General features: G+C 41.2%; 1 protein-coding gene across 1 annotated transcript; it reads left to right on the top strand.

Moving 5' to 3' along the window:
• The first annotated feature begins 449 nt into the window (after positions 1–449).
• specc1la (sperm antigen with calponin homology and coiled-coil domains 1-like a) lies at positions 450–24172 on the top strand. Its single transcript, XM_044364485.1, has 16 exons — positions 450–814; positions 9596–9758; positions 9900–10038; positions 10136–11766; positions 12251–12458; positions 12750–12823; positions 13813–13988; positions 14338–14501; positions 14658–14779; positions 15769–15859; positions 16426–16515; positions 16608–16767; positions 17052–17154; positions 19296–19412; positions 19552–19611; positions 20617–24172. Exons 2-16 carry the CDS (start codon positions 9633–9635, stop codon positions 20704–20706), a joined length of 3351 nt encoding a protein of 1116 aa, XP_044220420.1. The 5' UTR covers positions 450–814; positions 9596–9632; the 3' UTR covers positions 20707–24172.
• The last annotated feature ends 173 nt before the right edge of the window (positions 24173–24345 follow it).

Below are 24345 nucleotides of genomic sequence, written 5' to 3' on the forward strand. Positions count from 1 at the left end.
TGGCAACAGCACTGGGGTCAGGGAGACATTTAGATTTGATTTAAAACAGAGTGGAAAGTGTAAGAAACAGGGGAAGAAACAGAAACAGAAAGGTCATATTAACAAGATTAAGAATAGGACACAGCAATCTACACAGCACACTTCATGTTATAGAGAAGCATCCAACTGGACTTTGTGAACATTGTTACCAGAAACTGTAGAACATGTTATCATCAACTGCAACAAATATATATCAGAAAAGAAGGATGTGATGGAGGAGATGGAAAGATTAAGGATAACAAGAGCAGGATTAAAGAACATGCTGGAGCGTGGTGCTAGTGGACAGGGAAGAAGATGCTCGATCAGCTACCTGAGGAGAACAGGGCTGATTGGAGAGGATGGTGCTAGATTGGAGCAGCTTGAAGGAATTTTACGAAACTCGCGAGATTTGTACGCTCATCTTAATCTAATCCTAACTGCACTCGCGAGAGTTTGTCCCTCTGGTTGATCCAATCTAGCATTTACCAATAGGAAAAGTGCAACAGTCAGGACACTGTAGGAGTTAATTTACTCCAGAAGATGGCAGTAATGTGACAATATGGATGCCAAATGCTGTTAAACATCAAAGAAGAAGAAGAAGGAGATCAACTGTCCCCCCTGTGCTGAGGGTGATGCTGAGGTGATGCAACCAGAGGAGGGGGCAGCAGAAAGGAGCTGACATCCCAGACCGATGCTGCCCGCTGCTGTCTCCAGTTGTGGGATTAACCATCCATCTGCGGCCACAAATGAACATTCATCGGACATTTAAGAATCCGTCACACTGAAAAATTAGGAGGTATGAATGCTTTCCCAGCTTACTGCCTTTTTGCCGGCTATGCTAACATCGTTAGCTTAATGATAGCAACCTTAGCTTTGCCACAGTTTACTGACAGCTGAGGTCTATTTAATGACTGAAACTGAGCACACAAAGCAACTCTATTGTTACGGTAACTACACAGACTCACGTTGTGCATCTTGTTTATTTTAATAGCACTAGAACTATAGTTTTAATCATGTAAACAGATTTTAGTGCAGATGTCGAGTTAGAAACATTCACCGGGATCTGTAGTGTGAACCTTGTCAAAATAAGACCTCATGTGGAGGTGTCAATTACACGTTGATGTTTGTTAGTGAAACTATTTCAGTAGTTATTTCCAAACACTGCTGTTTCAATTCAAGGCAATTTACCTTTAAATGCAACATGAAATGTCTTTGTGACTAGGGCTGGGCAATATATCACTATTAACTGTATCAACACTGTGATATGAAACTAGATATCATCTTAGAGGTTGAATATCATAATATTGTGATATGGCATAAGTGTTGTCTTCTCCTGGTTTGAAAGGCTGTATTACAGTAAAGTGAAGACTGTTCCAGCTCTTCTATTGCCTTTACCCACATAATAATTATATCCACATTACTGATGATAATTTATCGAAACTCGCATTGTGTAAATACTTCTGTCAAAGTACCAGTAGTCATCACTACAATATTGTTGCAATATCAATATCAAGCTACTGGGTCAAAAATATTGTGATATTTGATTTTGTCCACATTGCCCAGCTCTAATTGTGACAACATCACTAAAACATATCTTGTCACTTATGCCAGGGGTTTTGAAACAAAACATTTTACTGTTGTTGGTTTGGCTCCAGTATGCAGCACACCATGACTATAGACTGCCTATAAACATTTAAAAATAATTATGGCTGATCTTGGAGCTATTTACATTGTACAGTCCTGTTTGTAAGCTTTAATATCTTTTCAGCAGTATAAATATCTGCAGTATACCATATTTTATGGTTTGTGTGTACTGGGCTCAAACTCTCGGCCTCTGGAGTTTTCTTATATTTATTTAGTTTGGTTAAAAAGTTATTGAAGGGTGTGCTCTTTTGTTTTGAAAGCATACGGCCAAACAGGAAGTGAAATTGCTGCGTGCTTGACCTTACAGTTAACGAGCTAGCTCGGGTATCTGCATGGTTTTAAGTTGCTATTTGGTCTTTCACATGGTAGTACTGACGTTTAAATGCTCCATAGAGCGGGTTAGTTGTCGTTACCTGAAGGTTTTCGTCGGTAAAGTATCTGTTCGTGCATTTGAATGACACACTGTTGGTGGTAACGTTAGCCGTGATGCTACTATTGTAGGTGTATCCGAGAACAATGTAGGTTTGCCCATTGAGGAGAGTCAACAGTGGGCTGATGTTGCAGCTAGTGATGGGAATTCCTCTTGTTTTTAGTGAGAGCCAGATCATTTGGCTCAGCTCAGCCATAAGAGCTGCTGTTACACCGTATTTGGTGACCCGTCAGATGCTGTGACCTGCAGTGTTGGAAGAAGCACTCTTTATTTAAATAAGCTATCAATAGCACAATGTAAAAATACTTAATTACAAGTAAAAATCCTGCATTTAAAATCTTACTTTAAGTACTAAAGTAAAAGTACAAATTTTGTGCCTGATTTTCTGCAAAATTAGGACTTTTACTTAAGTATTTTTTAGTAAATTTAGCTGGTAATACCTCTATACTTTTACTTAAGTAGGATTTTAAATGATGATGAATCTGATCGGTCACTAAATGCGGTGTAACACCGACTCTTTCGGCTCTCAAACAGTTCTTCATATACTACCACTTCTGGCTTTTACAATTCAGTCAAATTCAGCAATGTTTTGACCTATGATTGGTATATGTGCACATATATCACTTAAATTGTTCAATGTAATTATACTAAACCATATAATTTCCAGAATACCATAATTTTACATTATGTTTGGTAAAAAAAAAAAAAAAACCTTAAATAATGTAAAAACATCAAACACTATTATACACGTGTATTAAACATTTTATTTATATTGAACTGTCCTTAACACAAACCATTCCAAACAAATCACACACAAAACGGAGCATAGTGTGACATATAGCAAATAAAAAATCAGTTGCAAAGTGATAAACAGCAGCATCCAACAGTTTTAGTTGTATCTATTAACAGTGAATCATTGTAACATTGGGCCTCATTCACAAGCAGTGCGTACGCATCAATCTGTACTTAGACTGTGTGTACGAATGTTCTAAACACAAATCTGGGATTCATCAACATGTGCTTACCTGAATTTGTTCTTACTCTGCGAACAAATTTAAAACTGCCTTAGACCACGTGTATGCTCAAATCATAAATTATAAAATATACAACATGTAAAAGTGTAAAATTGCTAATAATACACAATTTAATTATTAAGTAATAGCTAAAACTTTGTAATCCATAAATCATCATCCTGAATGTAAGAGAAATGGGAGCATGGTAGTATGATTACTATATATTATTGACTTATAATTACTGATAGCGGGAACGTGCCTGTCAATTTAGGATGATTCTGATTGACTTATATACACATAGTGGTAAGAACAAAATTGGCTGGTGGGCGCTTGTCATGAATCCGACTGTGATTTTGCATGTTCACTTATTTTGTGCGCAAAGTGAGAACATTTCTGCACACATATTAGTGAATGAGGCCTGCTGTCTTTAGGGCAGATTGGCATTAAGAAAGACTTATTGCCTCAGCTTAGAGGGGCTGATCCGGTTTCTTCTCTCTGTTATTACCTGTCCTGTCACCATGCTTGGCTTTTAATGTCAGACCTGGACTGGCCATCAGGAGCATTGGGAGGATTCCCCACGCACACACACATCAGCACAGTATTCAGTCATTGTGCGGAGTGCATGTGGCCAAGCAGTTTGGTGAAAAAAATCATCCTATTATTCTGTCTTGTATCATCCTAATTTACAAAAAAAAGAAAGAAAATAAGAAATCAGCTCTCAGAAGGGAGCCGGTTCCCATCATTCACTTACACGAGCCAGCTCATGGAGCCAACTCGTTTGCGACCGACACATCACTAGTTGCAGCGTCTACGAGCCTTTTGGCTGGTCCAAAATGAATACAATAGCAGAGCAGCAGTTTCTGTGTATGTCTTACTAAATCTTCAATCTCTCTCTCTAACACTGCTCATTTAAACGCTTCATTTCTTAAGCAGAGGTGACCACAGATGTTTTCCAAGTTTCCTGGAATAGCTTGGAAAGAGCAACATTTCACAGCCCACTCTTTAAATCGGTGTCCAGGAGATATGACTTATGAGCTATTCCTACTTGGCCTTGCCTGATCATCACTTTGCCTTTTAGAAAAATATTTTAGGGGGTAAACTCTCCACTCTTGGAAACTTTGCTGCTGTTTGTATGCTGTTCATACAGGCTGTTAGAAGATCCCTTCATAATGTACTTACAATGTAAGTGATGGGGGCCAAAATCCACAGTCCTCATTCTGTGCAAAAATGTATTTAAAAGTTTATCTGAAGCTAATATGAAGCTTCAGTCGTCCAAATGAGCCAAATCAAGTTGATATCTTTCAACATTACAGCCTTTCAGTGCCAAAGTCCTTCTTTTTACTATACTTCCACCACAGCTCAACAAGGAAACACTGTTTGAGGAAACACAAAGAGGGAATTTGATGCTAAAAAGACTGTAAATGTGGCAGATATTCACTTGATATGACTAACTCAGACTGCTGAAGACTTGTACAAACTTCACATCAACTTTTAAATGCATTTTTGTACTAAATAACTGTGTGGACACACTGTGGATTTTGGCCTCCATCACTTACATTGAAACATTTGAAGGAGATCTTTTAATAGTCAGTATGAACAGGAGGAATGATTACAGCAAGAAAAACCTGTTTCAGTGTTCATATGGACACCTGACTGTAGTTAAGACACGCTGGAAAAATTGTGAACCATCCTTCATGTATTCCTCCTGTCCAGTATTCAAAAAATGTTCAGTTTACTTCAGTTCTTTATCAGCATATTTGGCATTACAGTAGTGAAACTGGTGGTTGTCATTTGTACATCATAAAAGAAGACTTGACTGATTGTGTTCCGGGCTTGTGTATTAACATTGGGGCATATTTTGGCAAATGAAATTCAAGGTTCAACAGAGTCTGCTCTGTCTCAGGCAGACTGGTGCCTGTCTGTCCTTGTACACACAGTCACCCTTGTGACTTTTTTTTTTTTTTTTTTTTTTTTTACTGGAGACGCCACCACAGGAAGCTGATGTTATGGCAAGGAAGTGCCTCCCCACAGTTAAAGCATGAATAAGGAAGGAGAGCAGGGAAAGGGTATTTATGAGTTCTTAGACCACTACCACCCCCGACACTCCTCCTCTTCTCCCCCAGGCTTAACTCTGCTGTTTCTTCTTCGTCTTCCGGCTCGTGCTTTTGTTCAGCTGTGTGTAAAGGAACAGTACGCGCTCTTGTTCCTTCGGTCAGTCTTGGATTACGTCCGCTGCATTTGTGAACACTGAAATCAAACACTGCAGCTCTATTGAATCAGGACAAGCGTTGCTGGCTTCTATAAACCAGATTACTTACTGCAGCACAGAACCACTTTATGGCGAAGTTACACAGTGTTGTCATGTCTTCTACAAGTTAATAATTCTGTCGACAACCCTCTACCTTACTTGTTACCTATGGGCCAAATTATTACATTCACTTGTGGTCAGTAATACTTTGTAGATTCAGAATAGCAGCCCAACAATTATTCTCCCTCCTCAGTAGATTTATGCAGTTGGCACTGAATCAATGTCTGCCAGTGTCAGATGAACCTGATGGACTTTGTCCTTAATTTCTGTTCTGTTTACTAAAGATTTTTTCTACGTATTATTTCTATAAACACAAATATATCATGATGACATGATAAACCCAATGATGTGGAGTCATCAGGAAAGTTTTTTTTTTTTATATCACAGAACAGAGACAACATTGTATTGATACAGTCTGATTCATCAAAGATGTGGTCTAATTTAGTTTAGAAGATGAAACTCCTCACAGTACATTTCCAAAACAAACCCAGTGAGAGATATGAGATATGTACATGTATATGAATTTATGGTGTAAATATGAATGCTCCTTGCTTGAATGAATGAACCTTTTTGCAGCACATAGTGTAGACTACAAGAGGAAGTGCGTACTGTGTTTTGCAGAGTGGGAGAGAGAAAGAAAAGGCCGACGCTGACTCTGCCCCATTTAGCAGCACTGTTGGTCCCCAGCCTGCACTCCCATGCCTATTCAGACCCAATGAAAAGCTGCTGCGCTCTAGCTAGCAGCTCTCTGTTTCAGACATCTGCTTTGACACACATTCAGCTATTCAGAAAACTGGCTAGTTGTTGAGCGCACATGTCAGTACTTCAGGAAAACGCCCTGCACAGTTTAAACATACATGTTATGGATACATGCACGCATATACAAACACCAAGCTATACAGTAAAGTAAGATGAGGTTGAGGAATAATATAAACAAAGTTTTTAAACTATAATGTTAAAGACAAGGTATCAGAACTGAATGATTAGTTTATCTGTTAGTCTATCAAAAGGAACTTTATCTGCAACTATTTTAATAATGGATTAATACAAACTTTTTCCTGTTTCAGCTTGTCTAGTGTGAGGATTTGCTTCTGTTTTATATAATAGTAAACTGAATGTCTTTGAGGTGCAGACTGTCTGAAAAAACAAGCGATTTGAAGAAATTGTAACAAACGATAGAGGAGGACAGGAAATGTGGGAGAAAGCTGTAACATCCTCGGTTGAATTTGAACGTGGGTGTTGTGCTTCAAGTCGGCGTCTTAACCTTAAAGACATTGGAGCTCCCGTTCTTTTTTTTTGTCAATTAATTAAAGTAACTGACTGTATAATAATCTGTAATGAAAATTATCATTAGTTGCAGCCCCACACAGTTATAAAAATAAGCCAATTAAAGCACCAGCATGCGTGTTTTATCCCTGAAGTTTGTAACATTCAGTTTCACTTTTATGTAACTAATGATTCTTTTCATTATCTGCTGATTAATTTCTCTATTTATCAGTGAGTTGTTTGGTCTATAAAATGTCAGGAATTACAGAAAAGTGCTTATTACAATTTCCTAATGCCCAAAACGACATCTTCAGATGTTTTGTTCTGTCTAACCAACAGTTTAAGTGTATTCTGTTTGTTATACTGTACAATCAGACAAATGAAAGCAGTAATGGAACAAGGGCATGATTGTCATTTTTGCTTTGAAATCTCCTTAAATGATTGATTGATTTTCAAAATAGTTGCTGATTAATTTCCTGACAAAGACTTTTCATCATCACCCGGGGAGTTACTTGCTTGGTGATTATATAGTCATTATATTTTGAGTTTACTTTGATTCTTTGTATTTGACAAAAAAAAACATTCATAGCAGGATTGTATAACCGACCACGGCAGCCTGAAAGACAACAAAAGCCAGACAATTATTTATAGCTTCAGTGTGTAAATAGTTTAAGATGACCTGTCGTCACAATACTGTACGTCTTGGTACAGTACATGTTGTCAGAGTATGGCCGTGACATAAAAGCAGCACATGTGTTGTAACTTCAGTCCTGCAGCATACTGTTGGTCTGTGTCAGTGAATTAAATGTACCTCTGCCCCACAAGAGCCACAGAGCAGCAGATTCTCACACATTATTTGCTGTTTCCTCCACATGAGGCAGTGGGGATTGTTTCTTTTGTTTGCATGCAGCCCCTTGTAAACCCACACACAGCTGTGCATGGTCTGATGGTATGTGACATGTATTTTGTGGCTGTGAGAAGTTAAACTGTCATTTTCTGTAAGCGTTGTTTAGAGGAAAGATTTCATGTTATGCAACTTATAAGATAAATACATGTTTTTATCTGTAAGTCCAATCAAACTCCACTTAACTCTCCATAGAAGTGTGTGTTTGCGTGGTTTGCTCATGTGAATAAGGTGTAGCTAAACACTTGTAAGCATCTACGACGTCACTGGAGGTCAAGGTCAACCCGACAGAAATAATAAACAAAACTAAGATCATCTTGGTAGCAGTCCCTCTGAAGACTCTGAGCTCAAAGTGGAAGATTTTGTGCAGGATGACAGATTTGACGTAACACCTGTGCGTAGGAAACACAGCTGAAATCTATTAGAAAAGTATTTGTTTTTGAGTAAAACGCAGTTGTGGTTTGGTAGCAGGTTGTTTTGGATCCTGTGGAAGACAGAACGTGGAGAATATGTTGCTCAGATGTGAGCTGTTGTGTGCAGATCAAAAAAAGATTAAACACTGATTCATTTCTGTGTATTTAGACAAGATTGAAGCTGTTTGTTCTTCAGTAAATTGCTCGGCTTCTCACAGCGCTCTATTTAAAGCCTGATTTGCTGCTGATATTTGATTATTTTTATTTCCATATTAAAACAACAAACCTCTCAGGAAAACAACCGACCACTCGCTGACTCACAGATTGATTGTAGAGGAGTTTCCTGTGTACAATAACTCACTTCAGCTCACTTTTTCCTTGAAGAGCCCTTGTGCAAAGACATCCAAGTCTGTGCTAAAGTACTTACTCTTTGTCTCCAGCTGTGTCCCAAATCATTTCCTTTTGCTATCGTGGCATCAAGTCAGGTTCTTCTTAGACCCGGACACAACCTGTGAATAATACTGAAACCTCTTGTGATTTTGTACAAGGTTTTGTTATTTTGTTACACCACTGCCAAATGAATACCGATTATTGTAGAAATTATTGCAACGGATAACTCCAACTTAGACATAGGTGCTTCACATGTATCATCTGTTACCAATGCAACACATATTCTGAAATGCAACCAATCAAAGTATAGTCAAGAATTTGCCCCTATTAAATTATTATTAGGAATCTTTTCTGGTTTTAAACATAGCAATGCTGATGTGAGCTGGTTTGGAGTTCATCTTGCACAAACATGGCGCTAGATGATTTCCTGGCAGTGAAAGATGAAATGCAGCGCATTACACCGGTTGCCCAGTGACAGACTAACAGACTCACATTTTTGCCACACAGAAATATGATGGACAGTTGTGCTGGTTTAAGCTTTCTCTTTGATCTGTGAAGGAATCTTGTTCCCTATTTTGGCTCTGCTTCTTCACGACCTTGGAAAAAGTCCTTTTTTGCCCATCTTTGCCTGCGCTAAGACCACATTCTTTTCTCACAGATAAATATATACCGACAGAAGCAACCACCCAAATAGATTAAACTAAATCTCTGTCAGTGTCATTGTTGCTTCAGGCAAGTGAAACTCCCAGAGCTGTGAGGATACTCTGACTGGCCATCTAGTGGAGGTTTTGGTCAGCACTTGGAAGCCTCTATTTCAGTGTTTACTCTACATTCCTATATCAGAAGTTTTCCTCTACAGCTGCTTTAACAACTACCAAATCCATCAAGATGAAATAATTGAGATGTGTCATGATGTAAATGTATCAACGGACATTTTTAAACCTTTTTAACAAATCCTGGTAGAGATCAGGAGCAATAGTTGTTCTCAAACACCAAGGATCTAGAATAAATGTCAGATCATAGAGACGGACAGAGGGAAGAAATGCTTCAAGTTCTCTACAAGTGCTCAGCTATTTAATGTGCTCGCAGTGTTTTCTGCTGTTTAGGGAATCGCCTCTGTGGAAAGAATTCCTCTTCCATGGAAAACTGGAGCTATCACTCTGCGGGCTGACATACATTACCTTTCTCCCTCCCTTCTTTTGTGCACAGATTGAGCTGTAAATGCATCGGCATCAGAGAGCTCAGTATGAAGAAGTCGGTCCGGCCAGCGGTGAGTAAGGTGAGTGGAGATCGGGTGAAGGCAGAAGCCACGGCTAGCGCTGGCATTGGAAAGCCTGCAGCCAAGACCAACAGCACCGCGCCTCTGTCTAAGGTAAGACTTATGTGACGTGGAAGACTCATGTGATGTGCAACTGATTTTTAAGTCTTGTTTTTGTGTGGCAGCAAAGCTTGAATCTGTTTTTTTTTTTTTTTTTTTTTTGTAAGTAAATGCTTTTAATGTTTGTGCTTTCAGGTGAAAAGTAATGATGATCTTTTAGCAGCCATGGCCGGAGGGAATCCTGCATCAAGTAATGCGGTCACCAAAACCAAGAGGACTGCCTCTATTGGGACTAATGCTAGCACCCTAGACAGCAAGCCAAAGACAACATCAGGTATTCCTAAAGATGCTACGCCTGGTTATTAATCTTATCTTTTGTGATCGTCGTTTTTCTAGAAATGTAAGGATTGCTTTTCTCTTCTCTTTATAAGGTATTTCAACCAAGCGTACGACATCCTCGACTTCAAAGGAGCCAAATTCTTCACGAGACCGTCTGCGAACATCCAGGACATCAGCCAATAAGAAGCAGTCGGTTTCAGGGACTGTAGCGGGAGATGTTGCCTCAGGGAAGCGCTCTCGTAGCCAGATCCTGGCAGAGTCCGAGGGCCGTATGAGCAAGTCTAAATCAGATGGCCAGATCAGTGATAAGGTAGCTCTGGAGGCCAAAGTTAAAGACCTGTTGGGTTTGGCTAAGAGCAAAGATGTGGAGATACTTCACCTGCGCAGCGAGCTGAGAGACATGCGGGCCCAGCTGGGCTTGGGAGGGAAAGACGAGCCACCGCAGGAAGAAGCTGGGGAGGAAGAGAAGCCGCAGGTTTCAGCCATCACAGCAGCTGATGTGGAGTCCACTCTGCTCCTCTTGCAAGAGCAGAACCAGGCCATCAGAGAGGAGCTCAACCTGCTGAAGAGTGAGAACCGTATGCTGAAAGACCGGCTCAACGCGCTGGGCTTCTCTCTGGAGCAGAGGCTGGATGCCTCGGACAAGCTGTTCAACTACGCCTCCCTGAGTCCAGACCTGGCAGCAGGCAGCGGGCAGAGTGACGGTGGAGGCACAGGTACGCTGACCTCCTCAGTGGAAGGCTCCGCCCCCGGCTCCTTGGAGGATCTACTCACAGGACACCAGCATGGAGGCTCAGCGGACAACCTCGACAGCGAATCTAGCGAGGTTTACCAGGCTGTCACCTCCAGCGATGACGCCCTGGACGCCCCCTCTGGAGCCTCTTCATCATCCGAGTCAGAGTGCGCTCCCAGCAGAGAGCGCTCACGGAGGGGCAGCAGTGGCAACGCCAGTGAGGTGTCAGTGGCCTGTCTTACAGAGCGCATTCATCAGATGGAAGAGAACCAGCACAGCACCGCTGAGGAGCTCCAGGCCACACTGCAGGAGCTGGCTGACCTGCAGCAAATCACGCAGGAGCTGAACGGAGAGAACGAGCGGCTCGGCGAGGAGAAGGTCATCCTCATGGACTCTCTGTGCCAGCAGAGCGACAAGCTGGAGCTCTACGGCCGACAGATCGAGTACCTGCGCTCTTTGCTGGATGAGCATCATATATCGTATGTGCTAGAGGAGGACATCAAGAGTGGGCGCTACATGGAGCTGGAGCAGCGCTACGCAGACCTGGCAGATAACGCCCGCTTTGAGAGGGAGCAGCTGCTGGGGGTGCAACAGCACCTGTCAAACACGCTGAAGATGGCGGAACAGGACAACGCAGAGGCCCAGGAGATGATCGGAGCACTGAAGGAGAGGAACCATCAAATGGAGCGTATCCTGGAATCAGAGAGACAGGATCGGGTGGCCATGGCAGCCGCGCTTGAGGAGTATAAGGCGGCGGTGAGCAGTGACCAGGCGGAGCTGAGCCGCTGTAGGGGCCAGCTGGACCAGGAGAGGCAGAGGGTCGCTGAGCTGTACTCTCTTCACACTGCAGGGGACAAAAATGACATCTGCCAGCTGTTGGAAAGTGCACGGCTTGGGAAAGAGGAGGCTGAGGCCAAAGCTGCGAAGATGCAGAAGGAGCTGGAACAAGCCTGCAGCGAACTCACCCGGCTGCAGGAGACTTTCAGTAAGGTTAGTGACAGCTGGACGTTAGGGTTAGAGTTAGAGAGAGAACAGTGTGTGGGGCACTTATTTCTTGAAGTCATAAGATGTTAAATTGAAGTGTCAATCCTAAAGCTCAAGGACTTTTAAACATATACAATCAGCCTCGTATATATTCCTGAGTAGCTGCAGATCAGTGATAGGCTCTCTGAGCGGTATTCATGAAGTTTGTATCTGTGAAAGAAATAATAATAAAAAAAAGCCAAAATTGAACTAGAATTTTAGTTTCTGTTCTCCAGAGTCTACTTACATTCTCCTAGTTCCTAACTCGCCAGCATTGCCAGACACTGTGAATAACTGTTTACATGTGTATTATAGACACACACACTTTACGTAATACATTTCTATTAATTCCAATATGACACTGCTGAAGCTTTGTTGCACATTAGTCGGCTAATTACATCATGGCCTGTTAATAATGAAATGAAGGATGTCCCTCTTCCTGTGTGTGCAGCTGGACGGGGAATACAGAGACTTCCAGGAACAGGTGCGGCAGCAGATGGCCAAGCAGGAGTGCGCACTGGAGAAGCAGCGTGTGGAGCTGCAGGAAAAGGAGACGGAGATCGTTGACATGAAGGAAACCATCTTTGAGCTGGAGGATGAAGTGGAGCAGCACCGAGCCCTTAAACTGCATGACAACCTCATCATCACAGACCTCGAGAGTAAGCGGACTGGATACACACTTTGTAGCCTGGCTAATAGGTTTATGCACCCGAATGTGTACTCAAGCAAGGAATTAGTGATTATTTAGAGAGCCCATTGTTTGAAACCAAAACCAACATGTTCTTCACTGGTTTGATCAAGAGTTTAACATGTTCTATACCTCAAAAAGTTTAATCTCCTGCCAAACTTCCTCTAACTGGCAATCTTGAAACTTGCGTGGGTAAGATGGCATGGTGCCTGCATGCACGGTGACATTAATATCAGTAACATGTATCTACTTGCTATCTCAGACTCTGTGAAGAAGCTGCAGGACCAGAAGCACGACATGGAGAGAGAGATTAAGATTCTACACCGCAGACTGAGGGTAAGTAGGTGTTCAGACAGCAAACTGCCCTGCTTAAGAAAAAAAAAAAAAAAAAAAGAACACAAGAGGTTGCATTTGTGTGGACTTGATGCTTCAAATACAATCCAGGTAGTCCAGTTGGAGACTGTCTTACTTCACAGTGGTTTATATTACTATCAGGATTTTACAACCCTGGACAGATAACATGCTGGCTGGTTTTATGCTCTGTCACACCCATCAACTGGTAAACAACAGATCTGCGGATGCCTTGCTGTGTTGTGATCTAGCAAAAGTAGAACCAGATACGCTTCCATTTTATTAATTGTATCAATCCACACTGAATCTCAGATGGTCTCATGGAGAGCCCCTGCGTTTTTTACGCTCGGGGTCTGTTTCTGTTGCGTTTAGTGAAGCGTAATCTGAGCAGGCAGCTGTTAAGTCACACAAATATCCTGCTGTATATGTGTTTTCAACTTACTAACTGTATCAATGAATCAATAAATACAAACAATGTTGATTTCTTCCTGTGGAGCCGACATTCAAACTAGTTTGGTTCAGTAAATTTCTGCCGTCAGTCATCCTGGTGAAGGCGGTTTGTTCGGCCGCTGTCCTCTCAGCTCCCCAGAAGCTGCAGCTGACAGACGGATACCTTTGTAGACAGAGACGCTGAACGCAGGTCGAGTGAGAAGTTTAGCAGCTAAAGAGACAGATACTTTGCTCAGGAGTTGGTGGAGTCCAAAAACAGAGCTACAAAAAGAGTGAATATTGAGTTTACAGAAACACAACTCCAAATGAATGCTAATTTTGCACTGTTTCACGTTCACCATATCAACTTTATATGGTGACAATATGTCATGTTGTGTTTACAGCTTTTTCCGCTGCCCTTGAGACGACAAAAAATCTTTAATAGTGCTTAAGTGATCTAATAATGATCATTTAGCCTAACTCAGTTGTTGTCTCATTGTGTGTGTGTGTGTGTGTGTGTGTGTGTATGTGGTGCCCGTGTGCAGGAGGAGTCGATGGAGTGGCGTCAGTTCCAGGCTGATCTGCAGACAGCTGTTGTCATTGCTAATGACATCAAGTCGGAAGCGCAGGAGGAGATTGGAGACCTGCGGCGCCGGCTGCAGGAAGCCCAGGAGAAGAACGAGAAGCTGAGCAAGGAGCTGGATGAGGTCAAGAGCCGCAAGTAAGACCCTCAGAGAGACATTTGGAAGAGCTCCAGCGTTCATGCTGACATCGCCTGTCTCATATTTCTAAACAAAATGCTTATTTGGTTCTAATTGGCAGTAGCAAAGTTTGTGTTCATTCATCTTTGACGAATCTCACGGTTGAAAAATTGCCACCACAGACCAAATGAGAAAATGATGAATAATGCATCTGTGACTGCTATTTTACCATAATTGTCAATACTACATGATATGAATTTCTGAATATTCTTGAACCGTACTGTGGAATATTATCATATTACTAAGTGAGCTGGAGTAGTAGCTCTGAGTATACTGCACATACTGAGCAGATTACTGTATGTTTCCCAGGCAGGAGGAGGAGAGAGGCAGAGTGTATAACTACATGAATGCAGTGGAGAGAGATCTGGCTGCTCTCAGACAGGGGATGGGTCTCAGCCGGCGATCCTCCACCTCCTCAGAGCCCTCGCCCACCGTCAAAACACTCATCAAGAGCTTTGACAGTGCCTCACAAGGTACGTCACAATGACAGTAAACAATGCTTTGCTTTTCTCTCTTATATACATAGTTTTTTTTTTTATAGACAAAGCTCCTGAAGTAATTCATTACATCAGCAACAGGTTTAACTGAGCTGTATGTGACTAACTGTTCCCTTCTTACTCTTGAATTAGGTCCACCTACCAACGGTGCCTCTGTGGCGCCTCCAACAGCCTCGGCTGCCCCACTACCACGCACCCCCCTCAGCCCCAGTCCCATGAAGACGCCCCCAGCAGCTGCTGTTTCACCTATACAGGTACAGGAGTAGAGGCTTTGTAAGACTTAACTGAACAGGCAGGGTGGCCAAGTAAGTTAAGGACATGTGGTGTGTGTCAGGATTTGTAGAATATATTAAGCAAATGGCAAGTATGTTGCTGAAATGTGCTCTTTTCCCCTGTTGCCCTTCTGTTCCTCACACTTTGTAGTGAAGAAAGTTGCGCAAGAACACAATTTCAACATCTGTAACCAGAATATATCAACATCTGTCAGTATGTATCCATCAGTTACGAGACATCCTTTCAAAGTGTCCAAGAGCAAAACAAAGTAATCTCTGCTCATGATTGTCATTTGTTGTGGAGCGAGGGGTGTCAGTTAATAGCATAAACTCTTTGTCACAGTTGTCTACAGTCTACTCATTCTCATGTGAACACCTGGCTGTTGCACTTTGGTTAAAATTCATCCGTAATATTTATACACAGCATAAAAACACGTTATCAGCCACACATTCTGCCTCTTTAGAGCTCTAAATCTGAAGGTCTCTCTTATCATTTCCAAACCTTGTTGATGGTAAACTGGTGAGAGGCAATAAAGAAGGCAGGAAAAAGCCTTGAATCAGCACCTACTCTTTGAGTAGGCAGCAGGCAGCATCAGGAGATTTATGCTGACATGTCTAGAAATATAGAGAAATGAGAAATATTTCATAACATAAAAACTTGAATACAAAACAATAATAGGATCCTTACACTACCGAACAGGAGGATTGAACATTTGACATTCAACATTTCCCTGTTCTTCATGCTATTGAGTGTATTTGTGCACATTTCATTAACTGAAATGTTCTCATATTTCTTCATTCATCGGCTTCCCTCCTTTTTTCTGAAAATATAATTTGTAGTCATAAGGTTAAAAAATACAAATTTTTCCCCATTATTGCTATTTATAAATTTTATATCATATCCTTGTTAACAAAGACTTTCTGCTCACAGGATCTGTAATGCAGAAAGTTGCTCTTTTTTGCTGTTTCAGAGACACTCCATAAGTGGATCCATGTCAGCAGCCAAGCCGCTCTCCTCCCTGAGTGACAAGAGGCCAAGCTACACAGACATCACCATGCCAGGTGAGGCAGCGGTCACAGTGACCATTTAAATACACTTTATAAATAATTTTCTTGATTTCAGAACTGCTGCTCTCAGAAATTGAGGCATAAATATGTAAAGGGACAGGGGTTCTCTCCCTCCGTCTCAATAAATGATCACAGCAATTACTGGGAAAGGATGGTTTCCTCTCTCATGAGAAATAAAGGGACAGTTGTCTCCCAGGGGCCTTGCGTCGGGAGTCAGCAGGTTTACTGTGCGTTTATCAAAACACTTGAGTGGATGATAAGAGGAACAAATTGAGCCATGATTTGCTGCAGAGTTTCTCTCAGTTGACTCTCACCAGTAATGAGTTCAAGTGTTTCATGTGAACGTGCATACTTGGCTGTAGCCTCCGATGCTCGGTTTATTTTCCTCTGATTTATTGTTTTCTTTCGGAGTGAGTCGGCCCCACTTGTCAGTATTCCCTGAACTCCCAGGGACTGGAATGTGGCTTTTTATTGACCCTGTTACATCTCATTTCAGAGGAAGTCTCTTATAGAAACACTAATGCTGTGTGTGTGATGTACATTCTGTTATATATTCACAGCTGAGCACCTTCTCAGGGGAGGCTCGGCCAGCCGTCCCCCTTCAGCCCTCCAGAGGGTCTCCAACATGGATTCGACCAAGACAATATCAGGTTAGAGATGAATTTAATTTCTGAAAACGAACTCAATCACCAGTTTGGTTTCCCAAAAATCAGACTTTATTAATCTCCCATTTCCTGAGCAGTGTCCCGCCGGAGCAGCGAGGAGATAAAGAGGGACATGTCTGCTCAAGACGGGGCTTCATCATCCTCCCTGATGGCTATGAGTGCTGCCTCCTCTCCGCTCTCCTTGTCCTCCTCATCCCCCACCGCCTCCATCACCCCTACAGCACGCAGCCGCCTAAGGTACCACCTTTTAGAGTACTTACTCACCTGTATGTTGTGCCTTTAACGCAGCCAACGTGCTCACACAACTCTGTTTTCATTCTCATCAGTGATTTTAATCTGTCAATTGCCCTTATGACATCACCTCGTCTTACTCAAGTTGTGATTGGTTTGCTGACAAAGCATACAACCAGAGGCACGCAAACAAGCTTATTATATAATCTGTTTGCCTTCATGACATAGTAAATCTTTTAAAACTGTGGTAGAGTGTTTGCTTACGTGTCTCTTCTTCATGTCTGTTAAAGAGAAGAGAGAAAGGACCCGCTGTCGGCACTGGCCAGAGAGTATGGAGGCTCCAAGAGAAACGCTCTGCTAAAGTGGTGCCAGAAGAAGACTGAGGGTTATCAGGTATGTAATGGTGCTGTCACAGCTCATCCCACATGATACAAAGTGTCTATTAGCAAAAGATCATCATTTCAAATAGAAGAGGGCTATGAGAAAGAAGAAAAAAGTCATTCGTTCCTTTGGAACTGGCAAGACTTGGATTTGCGTCCAGATGAGACGATACAAATGTGTTTTGTGGCATGTCACCAGTTCCCATTAAAAGTGATAAAATGAGCTGATGTTTTTTTTTTCTTTTTTTTTTTTTTAAAGACACTGATAAGTAATGAAAACAGTCTCTGGAAAAAACACGACAACGGTCAGCAGCACAGACAGAGACTGCACAGCTCTGTGAAAAGAATTATTCATTTAGCACAATGTGTTTGTAACATTTGTGTGTTTAGTTTAAATTAATAAATTGGGCAAAACATGCAAATGAAGTAGACTTTTTTTCCCTTTTTTTTATTAATTAAATCTGATTTTTTTTCTCGACTGGTCAGTGACCAAAAATATTTATCTTAAAGGCAGTCTGCTGAACTTTCTCTGTGCAAGACACTGGAGCTCATGCCACAATATTTTCATATTCTCATATTCTCATCCTAAACCTCTAATTGTATTGTAAGGTTTTTCTGTACAAGTCTGATTCAACAAAACACTCTTAACTACACAAACTTGTCATAAATTGCTTGATTCGACTTGATGAATAGCACACTTAGCCTCAACACCACATGAGGCTAAATGTCACCTTAATAAGAATATCATGAATTTCACACCACAGAGCTTCAAGTCCTGCTGTCAGAATCCAGCACATGAAAACATAACAGTTAGTGCCAGTAAGCCTAGTTGTATTAGGGGATCTGTCCTGAAATAATTAGGAAATTTTATTACAGCTGCTAATGACACATCATTAGAGCAGCACTTTACTGTGACAAGAATAAAGAAGATGGCTTGACATGTTAGATTAAGTTAGATTAAAACATCAATGACTTACATGGAAGGTAGTCAAGAGGACGGGACAGTCAAGGAAATGGACGGGAGATACTGTAGGTGGTGTTGCACTGTCAGGTGCAGCGGCATAAAGACCACCTTCAGCAGCTGCTTAACAACTACTGAACTGTACAAGCTGTCACCATGAAACCTAAAAAAAAAAAAAAAAAAAAAACATTTCAAACCTCTCAGTAAACTGGCATCCCATGATGATGATATGATGAACAGAGTATTGATTTTGCATCCAGTTTATTTTTATTTTAAGTCATTCAGATGAAGGCATTATAATTCTGAAGTCAAACAGGTGTTAAGAACAAATCTGTTCAGATGAGTCAAGATGAGCTTCAATCTGTTGAAGCTCCACGAGATGAAATAGAGGTGTGTCTGTTCCAGTTCAGTGTAATGGTGTTGTTATTGAGTATGTATGTTGTCACGGTGCTGCTTTTCACCTACAGGCCTTATTTGCTGTCTAAACATTTGCAGTGATCCGATGAACAACTACGCATTGACCTAGAAACGACTTAAATGACAAATCACAAGGGTCAAACGCCATATCGAAGTGATGTTTGCTCCTTTCTTAGTTGATGTAGCTTATGGTTGCCGTGGCACCTGAAGTCCTCTCCAGGAAGTGTGCAACATTTAACACATCCTGTGAGTTACCAACCTGACAAAAAGCATTGCGGGCTATCCAGACAAAAGTTACCAGCCTGACAAAATATGATGTACTATCAAGACAAAAGTTCTCTGAGATTTGAGCGTCGAGTTACATTTAACCTCAGTGGCTGTTTGATGATGGATTTGACTGTAAAGTGCAGAAGCTTGTTTGATTTCAAAGGTCAGATGAGAGTTGATGGTAGAGTAGATGATAAATCCGATATGGATGAGTAATGTTGAGACTTCACATAAAACTCCAGGACTGTCGTCAGATTGAGCTGCAGTTCTCCGTGGCTAAATCATTTTAAATAGTTCCATGAATTTATTGTGACCATAATGTTGTTGGAAGTGGTGTTGAAAACTGTACAGCGGCTGACAGTGACATTCATGACCTGATATAAAATGTGGCACCCTGTGATATGTCAGATCAGGCCCAAAAATTGGTTTTCCATCGATTTTTATCCCGGATTGTAAACGTTGTGTCGGATGAAATCCGAGTGTAAATGATTTGTCGCTTTGTTTTTCAGAACATTGATATCACTAACTTCAGCAGCAGCTGGAACGATGGCCTGGCGTTCTGCGCTGTGCTGCACACCTACCTGCCTGCCCACATCCCCTACCAGGAACTCACCAGCCAAGACAAGGCAAGTAGAGATCAGAGGTTGTTAGACCGTATGTTAAACCACCAGGCTGTTAAAACCAACAGACTGAACTGTTAACAGTACTGTGAAACTGACAGTACTGTTTCACTGTTTGTGATTTTGACTCTCTTCTTTTCTTCAGAGGAGAAACTTCACTTTAGCTTTCCAGGCTGCAGAGAGTGTTGGGATCAAATGCACTTTGGTAAGCTTTGTACCAATATGAAGTGATTTTTTTCCTAGTACAAGTAAAAACAAAAACAGTGCAATGAAGGGATACGGTGGAGATCCAGCTGTGGGTCAGACATGAAAAGCCTGACCACAGTCTCTCTTTTCCCTTGAAGAAATAATGTTTGACTCACATTTTTGCTTGCACCCTACACACCTTTTTACTGCTAGAATGAACTTCTCTCCAATTTTTTAGTGGAGCTCTTCTTACCTCAAACAGACTTGTGTGAGTCTGAAATACTTGATAGTTGTATACATGCATTGCATTAGACATTTTTTATATCAGTGCATCTGCTCATGTACAAAAACATAGATTTAATTATGTTTTTTAATGTAAATAAATTCATCCACTGACATAGCTCATTCTAATCATTAACCAAAGATGAACCACATCATGTACTGCATTTGCACAGCAGGTCTATGCTTCTGCTTTCAACCTCATAAACCTCACTCACCTGCCGGTGTCAGTCATTAAAAACTGATGTTGCACAGAACAGTGTTCACATCCCCAGAACTTTATTTTAAATCCCAGCAAAGTTTCCCTAGATACCAGAATTTTGGGATAAATGTATATAATCAAGAATATTTTCAGTTGATGGAATAGTGCAGCTTTCAAAATCATTGAGTCTGCATTGATATCTGGCCTGGTTCATATGAAAGTGTACAAGATTCACTTGTGAGCTTGAAGAGTCTTTGTAGATGCTGGAAATAGAAGTTTGACAAAAAAAATTCTTAGCTCAAGGACCACTTATTAGATTTCCCTCTGAACTTTCAGTCATATCTTGTGGCCTTCATGAGTGGAGTTTGCTTAGTTGTTATGGTTCAATTGTTTCCACATACACTCGCCTAATTGATAAAGAATGATCTTGTTCAATGAAGTGAAATAATGGTAAAATTTTGTCTAAAATATGTTGTTTTTTGTGAGACATAAATCTTCAGTTTAGCAGTATTTCCTGTGTTAACATCTCTTTCTCTGTTGCAGGACATTAATGAGATGGTGCACACAGAGAGGCCGGACTGGCAGAGTGTCATGACTTACGTCACAGCCATCTACAAGTATTTTGAGACCTGAATTCACCGTCTCACCCATCCTGCTCCTGCAGCACAATCAGAGCCACAACAGCCCCCCACCCCCCCGAGCATCCTTTCAACTGTAATACCTCACTGACACCTCCCCCCAAACCACAGCAGTACCCAAGCACGCTGCATGTCAGACACTTCGGCCCCAGATGCCGCTTTCCTCAGTAGTTAGCAACACTAAAAACAGAGCAGAATCTCACTGGACACACACACAGCTACTCCATCCATCCCAGTGCAGTGTGAGAAGCGCTTTGTGTATTGTTGTAGTCCAAGGGCTCGCCTGTATGTCTGCTGTTACACTAGTAAGCTATGAGAAGTAACTAGTTAAAGCCTGGTGAACCAAGTACACGTCTGAAGGAGCAGCAGAATGGAAAAGAAACCAAGTCTCAGTGCCTTCTATCTGGCTTTTCCTTGCAAATAATATTCCTCCACACTTTGCCCAGTTTCTAGGATGTTGTAGTCTGTTAAAGGGGAATTCCATCAAATCTGACTTTCAGTGAGCTACGTTGCAAGAAGAGACGTTTTCATAAAAAGTCACAATGTTTTTTTTCCTCTTGTTTAATTGTAAAAAAAAATTGGAAAATATCTGCTTCTGCGCAGTAACGAACCAAACGCCTGTAATGTTGGAATCTCCCCTGAAACAACCCTGAAAATTCCCTTTTGAATGGAGTTCAGACAGACGCAGCCTTTTTTTGCACCAAGTCTTCCAGACGTTACAGTACGATACAGATGCCTCTCTTTTAACGGATCAAGTGCCTGTGTGGGTTTTGATGCAGGAGACCAGGCAGTGTCTTTTCACTACAGTTTGTGAAGCTGAAGATTAGAGGAGTTGCCAAATATGTTGCAGAGCCTTTTGATTTGTTGATCAGTGACTGTTTGCTTTTCAAGCACAGAAATATGCTATGTTGTACAACACTACTACACATTTTGTTAAGCAGCACTAACACACTCTTTATGATGGTTTTTCACCAATAGATCCATGAAAGAGGATTAATAATAACTTGTGTATGGAGTTTAATGCTAAACTTACAACTGTATAATGTGTGTTTGCATTTTATAGGCTTGCATTTGCCATGTTGCACTTAGATGTCTTTCATTAGGCACATACAGCACACAGCATCAGTTCATCATAATCAAAATATGAGTGAGTAGGATGTAGTTTTTTGATAAAAATGTGTTTTGACTGACAAGATAAATTCTGCTTGCATCAGAGAGCCTTAAACTTTTATCAGCCTGCGGGTCTAATTAGAAAAATAGTCTCTCACCCAGGGACTTCATGTTGGGAAAAAGTGCTCTAGTTTTTGGAAACCAGCAAAGAAAGATTCATACTGAAGGTGACAACACACTTTTCTAGGTCAACGCAATGTCAGTGAAAGGAATGGTTCTGCATTTTGGGAAATATGCTTGTTCACTTTCTTGCAGAGTTAGATGAGAAGATTGAGCAGTGACTTCCTGGCGTCTCTGCTGGTTGCAACTGCTCCCAACGTGTCTTATTTACACGTTGGTTTTTGTACAGAAAACTGTACTTATTAATCTCTGAGCTTTAGAGGCAGAGCCAGGCTAGCTGTTTCCCCGTTTCCAGTCTTTATGCTAAGCTAAACTAGTAATAGCCTGTTGGCTCGAGCTTCATATTTATTGTACAGGTAAAGCAGTATCAATCTTCACATCTAACTCTCATCAACAAAGCAAATAAGAGTTTTCCCCAAAATGTTCAACTATTCCTTAAATATTGACAAATGTTTTAAAACCATGCACAAGTGACTGGAGAATTCATCATGTCATTGACTTATTTTATAGTGTGATAACTGATGCTGTGTAAAGGTAGTAGTTTTTGAACTTCCTTCTATGACTAACCATTACTTTAGAGATACTGTGTAGCACATTTAATTAGTCATAGTTCAGTCAGCGGTGTTACTATAATGCTGTCTGACTCCAGTGTGTTAACTGTGCCTCAGCACACCAGTTTCACTGTATTTATTTGCATGGTTTCCAATCATTGTAGAGAGGTCGTTGCTTTATGTGTGTGTTTGAAGTGTATATGAATTTATTACACATACGTAGCTGCACTGATATCAGCTTTTTTTTTCGTATTCCACACATTAATTTCCTGCCTTAACGGTTCAACTGAAGCTTCTGCGAGTGAAACTGTGACCTTTTTAAAATAGCAGTTTTCTTTCCTCAGAGAGCACATGTTTCAGTGTGAAAATAGTTTCTATAACAAGCTCCTTCTTGTTCGTGTCTCTCTCGAAGAGCACTAATAATAATGGCCATTTGGAAGGCTGGGAGGTTGAATTCCTGTCATGTGTCTGGTGAAAGTGACTACACACTGTTTTGATTTGGATCAGATGAAGCTGCCAGCCGGTATCAAAAGCAACATCAGAAAACATCACGTTCGCCCCGATTTAGAAGCACATCCTATCGAGCTGTGTGCCGAGCCACATCACCACAATCTGTACAGCTGCATTAGATATTCAGTGATTTCAAGTTCGCACAAGAGCCTGCAACGATGACAGTTTCTTTTTTGTATACATGAGAGTGTGAGTGAGGTATTTAATGACATTTGAAAACGTTGGCTCTCTGTTAAAGGGGGTTATGCGTTGCCATGATGCTGACAATTATCAGCCAACAGTTTTATTGTGTTCTGTTCGATTCCACCGCTGGCCCGTGTGTTTTATTGCTCCCGACAGGAGCGTCTGAGAGCTACAGAAAAGTTAGAAGTGGAATGTGTTTTGATCGCGCTTTAGTGATCCTGGGACTTTACGAGGTCCAGCGTGTGTGTGTGAGTGTGTGCTGATGTGGAGTGATTGATGAACACTGAGCCCAGCGTGCTGAGGAGAGACCAGACAGCTGGCAAGAGCTGGGAAGCACATTCCACCTCCACATGATGCAGCCATGAGGGACATGTTACATTGTTTGGGACCATGAGCTTACTATGTATAATGCCCTTTTTAAGTGTATGGCTTTACCACAGCGAGCAAAGCTAATGTGAACAGTGCATTATGTCCTTATTGGGTCCACTTCATCACACTATGTTTATTTTTCTTTTTTTACTTGAAAAAGCTCTGAAAATTCCACTGAACCTGCTTTAGTTTGTCTTTTGATTTCAATGTTGCCTACAAAAACAAGATTTTTTTTTTTTTTTTTTACAATCCATGCCACATTTTGTTTTTGGTGTGGAGTTTTTTTTTTCCTGAGAGAAAATCCTGATCACACTACATGCAGTGCAGAAATGGTCCCTTGGCAAAGTTAAAACTGAATGAATAAATGTGTATTTGTGTGTGTGTGTGCGTGTGTGTGTGTGTGTGTGTGTGTGCGCGCGCGCGTGTGTTTAAAGGGACTAAGCTACAGTATTAAGTGCACACTATGATGATAATAAAGTTGTAAAAAAACAAAAATGCTGTCTGGTTTTATGTAGCTTTATTTCACTGACAATAGTTATAATAGACCATTGAAACCGCCATGTTTGTTGTCATCATTGAATCAGTCTTCTCAAGTGGTTTCAGCTTCATCAGAGGCTCAGAAATGGTTATAAGGATGCATTTTTAGCCCTCTCACTGCACAGTTACAAATAAATAGTGCTTTTGATTTAGGCAGTTATTAGACTGTGACAGAGATCTGGCACTGACTAATA

Source organism: Thunnus albacares, chromosome 2, assembly GCF_914725855.1.
Source record: "Thunnus albacares chromosome 2, fThuAlb1.1, whole genome shotgun sequence".
Classification (NCBI taxonomy): Eukaryota; Metazoa; Chordata; class Actinopteri; order Scombriformes; family Scombridae; genus Thunnus; species Thunnus albacares.